Here is a 14,427-nt window from a genome sequence, read left to right on the forward strand (position 1 = left end):
CTGTACTCTGATTCTATACTGTACCTTGGTTCTATACTGTACTCTGTATCAGTGTCTGTCTGATTCTATACTGTTCTGATTCTATACTGTACTCTGATTCTATACTGTACTCTGATTCTATACTGTACTCTGTATCAGTGTCTGTCTGATTCTATACTGTTCTGATTCTATACTGTACTCTGATTCTATACTGTACTCTGATTCTATACTGTACTCTGTATCAGTGTCTGTCTGATTCTATACTGTACTCTGATTCTATACTGTACTCTGGTTCTATACTGTACTCTGTATCAGTGTCTGTCTGATTCTATACTGTACTCTGATTCTATACTGTACTCTGATTCTATACTGTAGTCTGATTCTATACTGTTCTCTGATTCTATACTGTATTCTGATTCCATACTGTACTCTGATTCTATACTGTACTCATATTCTATACTGTAGTCTGATTCTATACTGTTCTCTGATTCTATACTGTATTCTGATTCCATACTGTACTCTGATTCTATACTGTTCTCTGATTCTATACTGTATTCTGATTCCATACTGTACTCTGATTCTATACTGTTCTCTGATTCTATACTGTACTCTGATTCTATACTGTACTCTGATTCTATACTGTACTCTGTATCAGTGTCTGTCTGATTCTATACTGTATTCTGATTCTATACTGTCCTCTGATTCTATACTGTACTCTGATTCTATACTGTTCTCTGATTCTATACTGTTCTGATTCTATACTGTATTCTGATTCTATACTGTACTCTGATTCTATACTGTTCTCTGATTCTATACTGTACTCTGATTCTATACTGTACTCTGATTCTATACTGTACTCTGATTCTATACTGTACTCTGATTCTATACTGTACTCTGATTCTATACTGTTCTCTGATTCTATACTGTACTCTGATTCTATACTGTACTCTGATTCTATACTGTACTCTGATTCTATACTGTACTCTGATTCTATACTGTACTCTGTATCAGTGTAACTCTGATTCTATACTGTACTCTGATTCTATACTGTACTCTGTATCAGTGTCTGTCTGATTCTATACTGTATTCTGATTCTATACTGTACTCTGTATCAGTGTCTGTCTGATTCTATACTGTACTCTGGTTCTATACTGTATTCTGATTCTATACTGTACTCTGATTCTATACTGTACTCTGATTCAGTGTCTGTCTGATTCTATACTGTACTCTGATTCTATACTGTACTCTGATTCTATACTGTACTCTGATTCTATACTGTACTCTGTATCAGTGTCTGTCTGATTCTATACTGTACTCTGGTTCTATACTGTACTCTGTATCAGTGTATGTCTGATTCTATACTGTACTCTGATTCTATACTGTACTCTGATTCTATACTGTACTCTGATTCTATACTGTACTCTGATTCTATACTGTACTCTGATTCTATACTGTACTCTGATTCTATACTGTACTCTGATTCTATACTGTACTCTGTATCAGTGTCTGTCTGATTCTATACTGTACTCTGATTCTATACTGTACTCTGATTCTATACTGTACTCTGATTCTATACTGTACTCTGTATCAGTGTCTGTCTGATTCTATACTGTACTCTGATTCTATACTGTGCTCTGTATCAGTGTCTGTCTGATTCTATACTGTACTCTGATTCTATACTGTACTCTGATTCTATACTGTACTCTGATTCTATACTGTACTCTGATTCTATACTGTACTCTGTATCAGTGTCTGTCTGATTCTAATCTGTACTCTGATTCTATACTGTACTCTGATTCTATACTGTCCTCTGATTCTATACTGTACTCTGTATCAGTGTCTGTCTGATTCTATACTGTCCTCTGATTCTATACTCTTCTCTGATTCTATACTGTATTCTGATTCCATACTGTACTCTGATTCTATACTGTTCTCTGATTCTATACTGTACTCTGATTCTATACTGTATTCTGATTCCATACTGTACTCTGATTCTATACTGTACTCTGATTCTATACTGTAGTCTGATTCTATACTGTTCTCTGATTCTATACTGTATTCTGATTCCATACTGTACTCTGATTCTATACTGTTCTCTGATTCTATACTGTACTCTGATTCTATACTGTACTCTGTATCAGTGTCTGTCTGATTCTATACTGTACTCTGATTCTATACTGTACTCTGATTCTATACTGTACTCTGATTCTATACTGTACTCTGATTCTATACTGTACTCTGTATCAGTGTCTGTCTGATTCTATACTGTACTCTGATTCTATACTGTACTCTGTATCAGTGTCTGTCTGATTCTATACTGTATTCTGATTCTATACTGTACTCTGTATCAGTGTCTGTCTGATTCTATACTGCACTCTGATTCTATACTGTACTCTGATTCTATACTGTACTCTGGTTCTATACTGTATTCTGATTCTATACTGTACTCTGATTCTATACTGTACTCTGATTCAGTGTCTGTCTGATTCTATACTGTACTCTGATTCTATACTGTACTCTGATTCTATACTGTACTCTGATTCTATACTGTACTCTGTATCAGTGTCTGTCTGATTCTATACTGTACTCTGGTTCTATACTGTACTCTGTATCAGTGTATGTCTGATTCTATACTGTACTCTGATTCTATACTGTACTCTGATTCTATACTGTACTCTGATTCTATACTGTACTCTGATTCTATACTGTACTCTGATTCTATACTGTACTCTGATTCTATACTGTACTCTGTATCAGTGTCTGTCTGATTCTATACTGTACTCTGATTCTATACTGTACTCTGATTCTATACTGTACTCTGATTCTATACTGTACTCTGTATCAGTGTCTGTCTGATTCTATACTGTACTCTGATTCTATACTGTACTCTGTATCAGTGTCTGTCTGATTCTATACTGTACTCTGATTCTATACTGTACTCTGATTCTATACTGTACTCTGATTCTATACTGTACTCTGTATCAGTGTCTGTCTGATTCTATACTGTACTCTGATTCTATACTGTACTCTGATTCTATACTGTACTCTGATTCTATACTGTTCTCTGTATCAGTGTCTGTCTGATTCTATACTGTACTCTGATTCTATACTGTACTCTGATTCTATACTGTACTCTGATTCTATACTGTACCTTGGTTCTATACTGTACTCTGTATCAGTGTCTGTCTGATTCTATACTGTTCTGATTCTATACTGTACTCTGATTCTATACTGTACTCTGATTCTATACTGTACTCTGTATCAGTGTCTGTCTGATTCTATACTGTTCTGATTCTATACTGTACTCTGATTCTATACTGTACTCTGATTCTATACTGTACTCTGTATCAGTGTCTGTCTGATTCTATACTGTACTCTGATTCTATACTGTACTCTGGTTCTATACTGTACTCTGTATCAGTGTCTGTCTGATTCTATACTGTACTCTGATTCTATACTGTACTCTGATTCTATACTGTAGTCTGATTCTATACTGTTCTCTGATTCTATACTGTATTCTGATTCCATACTGTACTCTGATTCTATACTGTACTCATATTCTATACTGTAGTCTGATTCTATACTGTTCTCTGATTCTATACTGTATTCTGATTCCATACTGTACTCTGATTCTATACTGTTCTCTGATTCTATACTGTATTCTGATTCCATACTGTACTCTGATTCTATACTGTTCTCTGATTCTATACTGTACTCTGATTCTATACTGTACTCTGATTCTATACTGTACTCTGTATCAGTGTCTGTCTGATTCTATACTGTATTCTGATTCTATACTGTCCTCTGATTCTATACTGTACTCTGATTCTATACTGTTCTCTGATTCTATACTGTTCTGATTCTATACTGTATTCTGATTCTATACTGTACTCTGATTCTATACTGTTCTCTGATTCTATACTGTACTCTGATTCTATACTGTACTCTGATTCTATACTGTACTCTGATTCTATACTGTACTCTGATTCTATACTGTTCTCTGATTCTATACTGTACTCTGATTCTATACTGTACTCTGATTCTATACTGTACTCTGATTCTATACTGTACTCTGATTCTATACTGTACTCTGTATCAGTGTCTGTCTGATTCTATACTGTACTCTGATTCTATACTGTACTCTGTATCAGTGTCTGTCTGATTCTATACTGTATTCTGATTCTATACTGTACTCTGTATCAGTGTCTGTCTGATTCTATACTGTACTCTGGTTCTATACTGTATTCTGATTCTATACTGTACTCTGATTCTATACTGTACTCTGATTCAGTGTCTGTCTGATTCTATACTGTACTCTGATTCTATACTGTACTCTGATTCTATACTGTACTCTGATTCTATACTGTACTCTGTATCAGTGTCTGTCTGATTCTATACTGTACTCTGGTTCTATACTGTACTCTGTATCAGTGTATGTCTGATTCTATACTGTACTCTGATTCTATACTGTACTCTGATTCTATACTGTACTCTGATTCTATACTGTACTCTGATTCTATACTGTACTCTGATTCTATACTGTACTCTGATTCTATACTGTACTCTGTATCAGTGTCTGTCTGATTCTATACTGTACTCTGATTCTATACTGTACTCTGATTCTATACTGTACTCTGATTCTATACTGTACTCTGTATCAGTGTCTGTCTGATTCTATACTGTACTCTGATTCTATACTGTACTCTGTATCAGTGTCTGTCTGATTCTATACTGTACTCTGATTCTATACTGTACTCTGATTCTATACTGTACTCTGATTCTATACTGTACTCTGATTCTATACTGTACTCTGTATCAGTGTCTGTCTGATTCTATACTGTACTCTGATTCTATACTGTACTCTGATTCTATACTGTCCTCTGATTCTATACTGTACTCTGTATCAGTGTCTGTCTGATTCTATACTGTCCTCTGATTCTATACTGTTCTCTGATTCTATACTGTATTCTGATTCCATACTGTACTCTGATTCTATACTGTTCTCTGATTCTATACTGTACTCTGATTCTATACTGTATTCTGATTCCATACTGTACTCTGATTCTATACTGTACTCTGATTCTATACTGTAGTCTGATTCTATACTGTTCTCTGATTCTATACTGTATTCTGATTCCATACTGTACTCTGATTCTATACTGTTCTCTGATTCTATACTGTATTCTGATTCCATACTGTACTCTGATTCTATACTGTTCTCTGATTCTATACTGTACTCTGATTCTATACTGTACTCTGATTCTATACTGTACTCTGTATCAGTGTCTGTCTGATTCTATACTGTATTCTGATTCTATACTGTACTCTGATTCTATACTGTTCTCTGATTCTATACTGTTCTGATTCTATACTGTATTCTGATTCTATACTGTACTCTGATTCTATACTGTTCTCTGATTCTATACTGTACTCTGATTCTATACTGTACTCTGATTCTATACTGTACTCTGATTCTATACTGTTCTCTGATTCTATACTGTACTCTGATTCTATACTGTACTCTGATTCTATACTGTACTCTGATTCTATACTGTACTCTGTTTCAGTGTCTGTCTGATTCTATACTGTACTCTGATTCTATACTGTACTCTGATTCTATACTGTACTCTGTATCAGTGTCTGTCTGATTCTATACTGTACTCTGATTCTATACTGTATTCTGATTCTATACTGTACTCTGTATCAGTGTCTGTCTGATTCTATACTGTACTCTGATTCTATACTGTACTCTGATTCTATACTGTACTCTGTATCAGTGTCTGTCTGATTCTATACTGTACTCTGATTCTATACTGTACTCTGATTCTATACTGTTCTCTGATTCTGTACTGTACTCTGATTCTATACTGTACTCTGATTCTATACTGTACTCTGATTCTATACTGTACTCTGATTCTATACTGTACTCTGTATCAGTGTCTGTCTGATTCTATACTGTACTCTGATTCTATACTGTACTCTGTATCAGTGTCTGTCTGATTCTATACTGTACTCTGTATCAGTTTCTGTCTGATTCTATACTGTCCTCTGATTCTATACTGTACTCTGATTCTATACTGTACTCTGTATCAGTGTCTGTCTGATTCTATACTGTACTCTGATTCTATACTGTACTCTGATTCTATACTGTCCTCTGATTCTATACTGTACTCTGTATCAGTGTCTGTCTGATTCTATACTGTCCTCTGATTCTATACTGTACTCTGGCTCAGACTCTGTATCGGCGTCTGTGTGATTCAGACTCTGCCTGCTAAGCACCCCCTCCTCCTCCAGCCTACTTCAAAGTGCTGTAGAGAAACTAGGTCACCGCCGAGCCGCAGAAGGAGAGGAGAACGACCGACGGCTGGCGTTGAACCCACGTCCTCTGTATTAGCCTGCTGAACTAAAGCCTAGGCATCAACTAGGCGAGATGACAAGTCTACAGGGCTACAGCCGAGCAGTATAACATATAGTCACTATGATGAGCAGTATAAAATATATATATACTCACTATAATGAGCAGAATAATATATATATATATACTCACTATGATGAGCAGTATAAAATATATATATACTCACTATGATGAGCAGTATAAATATATATACTCACTATGATGAGCAGTATAAATATATATACTCACTATGATGAGCAGTATAAATATATATACTCACTATGATGAGCAGTATAAATATATATACTCACTATGATGAGCAGTATAAATATATATACTCACTATGATGAGCAGTATAAAATATATATACTCACTATGATGAGCAGTATAAATATATATACTCACTATGATGAGCAGTATAAATATATATACTCACTATGATGAGCAGTATAAATATATATACTCACTATGATGAGCAGTATAAATATATATACTCACTATGATGAGCAGTATAACATATATATACTCACTATGATGAGCAGTATAAATATATATACTCACTATGATGAGCAGTATAACATATAGTCACTATGATGAGCAGTATAAATATATATACTCACTATGATGAGCAGTATAAATATATATACTCACTATGATGAGCAGTATAAATATATATACTCACTATGATGAGCAGTATAAAATATACTCACTATGATGAGCAGTATAAAATATATATACTCACTATGATGAGCAGTATAAAATATATATACTCACTATGATGAGCAGTATAAAATATATATACTCACTATGATGAGCAGTATAAAATATATATACTCACTATGATGAGCAGTATAAAATATATATACTCACTATGATGAGCAGTATAAAATATATATACTCACTATGATGAGCAGTATAAAATATATATACTCACTATGATGAGCAGTATAAAATATATATACTCACTATGATGAGCAGTATAAAATATATAAAATTGTAGAAGGAGTGAGCATCCATAACGTAGTACATGATGTCCACCCAGCCTTCCAGAGTTATCACCTAGAGGGAGAGAGAGAGGGAGGGGGAGGGAGGGGGGGGGGGGGAGCAGGGGGAGGGAGAGAGAGAGGGAGGGGGAGGGAGGGGGAGCAGGGGGAGGGAGGGAGAGAGGGAGGGGGAGGGAGGGGGAGGTGGGGAGAGAGCAGGGGGAGGGAGAGAGAGAAGGAGGGGGAGGGAGGGGGGGAGAGGGAGGAGGGAGGAGAGCAGGGGGAGGGAGAGAGAGAGGGAGGGAGGGGGAGGTGGGGAGAGAGCAGGGGGAGGGAGAGAGAGAGGGAGGGGGAGGGAGGGGGAGCAGGGGGAGGGAGAGAGAGAGGGAGGGGGAGGGAGGGGGAGCAGGGGGAGGGAGAGAGAGAGGGAGGGGAGGGAGGGGGGAGAGCAGGGGGAGGGAGAGAGAGAGGGAGGGGGAGGGAGGGAGGGAGGGGGGGGCAGGGGGAGGGAGAGGGAGGGAGGGGGAGGGAGGGAGGGAGGGAGGGAGAGGGAGGGGGGGAGGGAGGGGGGAGGAGAGCAGGGGGAGGGAGAGAGAGAGGGAGGGGGAGGGAGGGGGAGGGGGGGCAGGGGGAGGGGGAGGGAGGGAGGGGGAGGGAGAGAGAGAGGGAGGGGGAGGGAGGGGGAGGGGGGAGAGATAGCAGGGGGACGGAGAGAGAGAGGGAGGGGGAGGGAGGGAGAGAGAGGGAGGGGGAGGGAGGGAGGGAGAGAAAGAGTGTAAGAGAGAGAGAGAGAGAGGGGGGGCAGGAGAGAGGGGGTGAGAGAGAATGGGTAGCGAGGGGGGGCAGGAGAGAGGGGGTGTGTGAGAGAGGGAGAGAGAGAGGGAAGGGGAGAGAGAGAGAGAGACAGAGAAAGAGAGAGTCGGAGAGAGAGGGGGAGAGAGGGAGATAGGGAGAGAAAGAAACACAAAGAGACAGAGAGAGGATGGGGATTGTTATAGAGACATGAAAGCAGTACTCAGCAGACCTGCTAATACACAGACCACAGGAACGTCTTTCTTATTTAACCCTTATGTTACCAGGTCAGTTGACTGAGAACACATTTTCATTTACAACAACGACCTGGGGAATAGTTACTGGGGTGAGGAGGGGGGATGAATGAGCCAATTGTAAGGTAGCATACAGACATGATGCAGTCACACCTCAACTCCCCTTATCCCTGTTGAAACGACTTCTGCAGTCACACCTCAAACCCCCTTATCCCTGTTGAAACGACTGCTGCAGTCACACCTCAACCCCCCTTATCCCTGTTGAAACGACTGCTGCAGTCACACCTCAGCCCCCCTTATCCCTGTTGAAACGACTGCTGCAGTCACACCTCAACCCCCCTTATCCCTGTTGAAACGACTGCTGCAGTCACACCTCAACCCCCCTTATCCCTGTTGAAACGACTGCTGCAGTCACACCTCAAACCCCCTTATCCCTGTTGAAAAGACCCCTGCAGTCACACCTCAACACCCCTTATCCCTGTTGAAACGACTGCTGCAGTCACACCTCAACACCCCTTATCCCTGTTGAAACGACTGCTGCAGTCACACCTCAACACCCCTTATCCCTGTTGAAACGACTGCTGCAGTCACACCTCAACACCCCTTATCCCTGTTGAAACGACTGCTGCAGTCACACCTCAACACCCCTTATCCCTGTTGAAACGACTGCTGCAGTCACACCTCAACCCCCCTTATCCCTGTTGAAACGACTGCTGCAGTCACACCTCAAACCCCCTTATCCCTGTTGAAAAGACCCCTGCAGTCACACCTCAACCCCCCTTATCCCTGTTGAAACGACTGCTGCAGTCACACCTCAACTCCCCTTATCCCTGTTGAAACGACTGCTGCAGTCACACCTCAACCCCCTTATCCCTGTTGAAACGACTCCTGCAGTCACACCTCAACCCCCCTTATCGCTGTTGAAACGACTGCTGTAGTCACACCTCAACCCCCCTTATCCCTGTTGAAACGACTGCTGCAGTCACACCTCAACCCCCCTTATCCCTGTTGAAAAACTGCTGCAGTCACACCTCAACCCCCCTTATCCCTGATGAAACGACTGCTGCAGTCACACCTCAACCCACCTTATCCCTGTTGAAACGACTGCTGCAGTCACACCTCATCCCCCCTTATCCCTGTTGAAACGACTGCTGCAGTCACACCTCAACTCCCCTTATCCCTGATGAAACGACTGCTGCAGTCACACCTCAACTCCCCTTATCCCTGTTGAAACGACTGCTGCAGTCACACCTTAACCCCCCTTATCCCTGTTGAAACGACTGCTGCAGTCACACCTTAACCCCCCTTATCCCTGTTGAAACGACTGCTGCAGTCACACCTCAACTCCCCTTATCCCTGTTGAAACGACTGCTGCAGTCACACCTCAACCCCCCTTATCCCTGTTGAAACAACTGTTGCAGTCACACCTCATCCCCCCTTATCCCTGTTGAAACGACTGCTGCAGTCACACCTCAACCCCCCTTATCCCTGTTGAAACGACTGCTGCAGTCACACCTTAACCCCCCTTATCCCTGTTGAAACGACTGCTGCAGTCACACCTTAACCCCCCCTTATCCCTGTTGAAACGACTGCTGCAGTCACACCTCAACTCCCCTTATCCCTGTTGAAACGACTGCTGCAGTCACACCTCAACCCCCCTTATCCCTGTTGAAACAACTGTTGCAGTCACACCTCATCCCCCCTTATCCCTGTTGAAACGACTGCTGCAGTCACACCTCAACCCCCCTTATCCCTGTTGAAAAACTGCTGCAGTCACACCTCAACCCCCCTTATCCCTGTTGAAACGACCCCTGCAGTCACACCTCAACCCCCCTTATCCCTGTTGAAACGACTGCTGCAGTCACACCTCAACTCCCCTTATCCCTGATGAAACGACTGCTGCAGTCACACCTCAACCCCCCTTATCCCTGTTGAAACGACTGCTGCAGTCACACCTCAACCCCCCTTATCCCTGATGAAACGACTGCTGCAGTCACACCTCAACACCCCTTATCCCTGATGAAACGACTGCTGCAGTCACACCTCAACCCACCTTATCCCTGTTGAAACGACTGCTGCAGTCACACCTCAACTCCCCTTATCCCTGATGAAACGACTGCTGCAGTCACACCTCAACCCCCCTTATCCCTGTTGAAAAGACCCCTGCAGTCACACCTCATCCCCCCTTATCCCTGTTGAAACGACTGCTGCAGTCACACCTCAACCTCCCTTACCCATGCTAGGCTATAGCTGGGTATATACCTGGCTCTGAGCGATGAGGTTATCCATGCTGGGCTGGGTATATACCTGGCTCTGAGTGATGAGGTTACCCATGCTAGCCTGGGTATATACCTGGCTCTGAGTGTTGAGGTTATCCATGCTAGGCTGGGTATATACCTGGCTCTGAGTGATGAGGTTATCAATGCTAGGCTGGGTATATACCTGGCTCTGAGTGATGAGGTTATCCATGCTAGGCTGGGTATATACCTGGCTCTGAGTGATGAGGTTATCCATGCTAGCCTGGGTATATACCTGGCTCTGAGTGATGAGGTTATCAATGCTAGGCTATAGCTGGGTATATACCTGGCTCTGAGTGATGAGGTTATCCATGCTAGGCTATAGCTGGGTATATACCTGGCTCTGAGTGATGAGGTTATCCATGCTAGCCTGGGTATATACCTGGCTCTGAGTGATGAGGTTATCCATGCTAGGCTGGGTATATACCTGGCTCTGAGTGATGAGGTTATCCATGCTAGGCTTGGCATATACATGGCTCTGAGTGATGAGGTTACCCATGCTAGGCTATAGCTGGGTATATACCTGGCTCTGAGTGATGAGGTTATCCATGCTAGACTATAGCTGGGTATATACCTGACTCTGAGTGATGAGGTTACCCATGTTAGGCTGGGTATATACCTGGCTCTGAGTGATGAGGTTACCCATGCTGGGCTGGGTATATACATGGCTCTGAGTGATGAGGTTACCCATGCTAAGCTGGGTATATACCTGACTCGGAGTGATGAGGTTATCCATGCTAGGCTATAGCTGGATATATACCTGGCTCTGAGTGATGAGGTTACCCATGCTAGGCTATAGCTGGGTATAAACCTGGCTCTGAGTGATAAGGTTATCCATGCTAGGCTGGGTATATACATGGCTCTGAGTGATGAGGTTACCCATGCTAGGCTATTCTGTGTGTGTACAGTCCCTACCTGGAAGATGGCTACCCATGCTAGGCTATGCTGTGTGTGTACAGTCCTACCTGGAAGATGGCTATCCATGCTAGGCTATGCTAGGCTATGCTGTGTGTGTACAGTCCTACCTGGAAGATGGCTATCCATGCTAGGCTATGCTAGGCTATGCTGTTTGTGTACACAGTCCTACCTGGAAGATGGCTATCCATGCTAGGCTATGCTAGGCTATGCTGTGTGTGTGTACAGTCCTACCTGGAAGATGGCTATCCATGCTAGGCTATGCTAGGCTATGCTGTGTGTGTACAGTCCTACCTGGAAGATGGCTATCCATGCTAGGCTATGCTAGGCTATTATGTTTGTGTACACAGTCCTACCTGGAAGATGGCTATCCATGCTAGGCTATGCTAGGCTATGCTGTGTGTGTGTACAGTCCTACCTGGAAGATGGCTATCCATGCGTAAGCTATGTTGTCAAAGTTCACCGCTCCTTTGTGAGGGTTGACGTTGCCGGGCCGACAGACGTTATAGTACTGGTTCCAGTTCACACATCCGTCTCTGGCCCCGTCCTCCCCGCCAAGAGAGGGCGCGGGCAGTGAGCACTCGGCCCCTCCCTCGCTGTAGGGCGGGACGTCATGGCAACGCAACATTCCATTCTCCCGAATTGCTGAGCAGATGAAGGGGTCCTCCTCGCTCTCCTCCGGCTGGTAGTACACACTTAACGACAAGTTATAGAGCCTACATAGGAAGACAGAGGTTATAGAGACTTCATAGACATACAGAGGTTAAAGAGCCTGCATAGGGAAACATGCAAATGTTATCGAAGCTACATAGGGAGACAGAGGTTATAGAGCCTATATAGGAAGACAGAGGTTATAGAGCCTATATAGGAAGACAGAGGTTATAGAGCCTATATAGGAAGACAGAGGTTATAGAGCCTATATAGGAAGACAGAGGTTATAGAGCCTATATAGGGAGACAGAGGTTATAGAGCCTATATAGGGAGACAGAGGTTATAGAGCCTATATAGGAAGACAGAGGTTATAGAGCCTATATAGGAAGACAGGTTATAGAGCCTATATAGGAAGACAGAGGTTATAGAGCCTATATAGGAAGACAGAGGTTATAGAGCCTATATAGGGAGACAGAGGTTATAGAGCCTATATAGGGAGATAGAGGTTATAGAGCCTATATAGGAAGACAGAGGTTATAGAGCCTATATAGGAAGACAGTGTTTACAGAACCTATATAGGAATACAGAGGTTATAGAGCCTATATAGGAATACAGAGGTTATAGAGCCTATATAGGAATACAGAGGTTATAGAGCCTATATAGGAAGACAGAGGATATAGAGCCTATATAGGAAGACAGAGGTTATAGAGCCGATATAGGAAGACAGAGGTTATAGAGCCTATATAGGGGGACAGAGGTTATAGAGCCTATATAGGGGGACAGAGGTTATAGAGCCTATATAGGGAGACAGAGGTTATAGAGTCTATATAGGAAGACAGAGGTTATAGAGCCTATATAGGAATATATATGTTATAGAGCCTATATAGGAAGACAGAGGTTATAGAGCCTATATAGGGAGACAGAGGTTATAGAGCCTATATAGGAATATATATATGTTATAGAGCCTATATAGGAAGACAGAGGTTGTAGAGCCTATATAGGAAGACAGGTTATAGAGCCTATATAGGAATACAGAGGTTATAGAGCCTATATAGGAAGACAGAGGATATAGAGCCTATATAGGGAGACAGAGGTTATAGAGCCTATATAGGAATATATATGTTATAGAGCCTATATAGGAAGACAGAGGTTATAGAGCCGATATAGGAAGACAGAGGTTATAGAGCCTATATAGGGGGACAGAGGTTATAGAGCCTATATAGGGGGACAGAGGTTATAGAGCCTATATAGGGAGACAGAGGTTATAGAGCCTATATAGGAAGACAGAGGTTATAGAGCCTATATAGGAATATATATGTTATAGAGCCTACATAGGAAGACAGAGGTTGTAGAGCCTATATAGGAAGACAGGTTATAGAGCCTATATAGGAAGACAGAGGTTATAGAGCCTATATAGGAAGACAGAGGTTATAGAGCCGATATAGGAAGACAGAGGTTATAGAGCCTATATAGGGAGACAGAGGTTATAGAGCCTATATAGGGAGATAGAGGTTATAGAGCCTATATAGGAAGACAGAGGTTATAGAGCCGATATAGGAAGACAGAGGTTATAGAGCCTATATAGGGGGACAGAGGTTATAGAGCCTGTATAGGGGGACAGAGGTTATAGAGCATATATAGGAATATATATGTTATAGAGCCTATATATGAAGACAGAGGTTGTAGAGCCTATATAGGGTGACAGGTATGTGGCCTATATAGGAAGACAGATGTTATAGAGCCTATATAGGAAGACAGGTTATAGAGCCTATATAGGAAGACAGAGGTTATAGAGCCTATATAGGAAGACAGGTATGTGGCCTTTATAGGAAGACAGATGTTATAGAGCCTATATAGGGAGACAGGTTATAGAGCCTATATAGGAAGACAGAGGTTATAGAGCCTATATAGGAAGACAGAGGTTATAGAGCCTATATAGGAAGACAGAGGTTATAGAGCCTATATAGGAAGACAGAGGTTATAGAGCCTATATAGGAAGACATAGGTTATAGAGCCTATATAGGAAGACAGAGGTTATAGAGCCTATATAGGAAGATATAGGTTATAGAGCCTATATAGGAAGACAGAGGTTATAGAGCCTATATAGGAAGACAGAGGTTATAGAGCCTATATAGGGGGACAAATAGTGTGTTGAGCCGGTC

General features: G+C 42.0%; 1 protein-coding gene across 1 annotated transcript in view; it reads right to left on the reverse strand.

Annotated features, from left to right (window-relative positions):
• LOC129844189 (voltage-dependent T-type calcium channel subunit alpha-1H-like) overlaps window positions 1-14,427 on the reverse strand; it is a 142,168-nt gene that overhangs the window by 114,272 nt on the left and 13,469 nt on the right. The window contains exons 5-6 of the mRNA XM_055912612.1: window positions 12,033-12,330; window positions 7,340-7,432 (exon numbers count right to left, since the gene is read on the reverse strand). Coding sequence (XP_055768587.1) covers window positions 7,340-7,432; window positions 12,033-12,330 — 391 coding nt within the window. The remainder of the gene's footprint in view (window positions 1-7,339; window positions 7,433-12,032; window positions 12,331-14,427) is intronic.

Source organism: Salvelinus fontinalis, unplaced genomic scaffold, assembly GCF_029448725.1.
Source record: "Salvelinus fontinalis isolate EN_2023a unplaced genomic scaffold, ASM2944872v1 scaffold_0192, whole genome shotgun sequence".
Taxonomy (NCBI): domain Eukaryota; kingdom Metazoa; phylum Chordata; class Actinopteri; order Salmoniformes; family Salmonidae; genus Salvelinus; species Salvelinus fontinalis.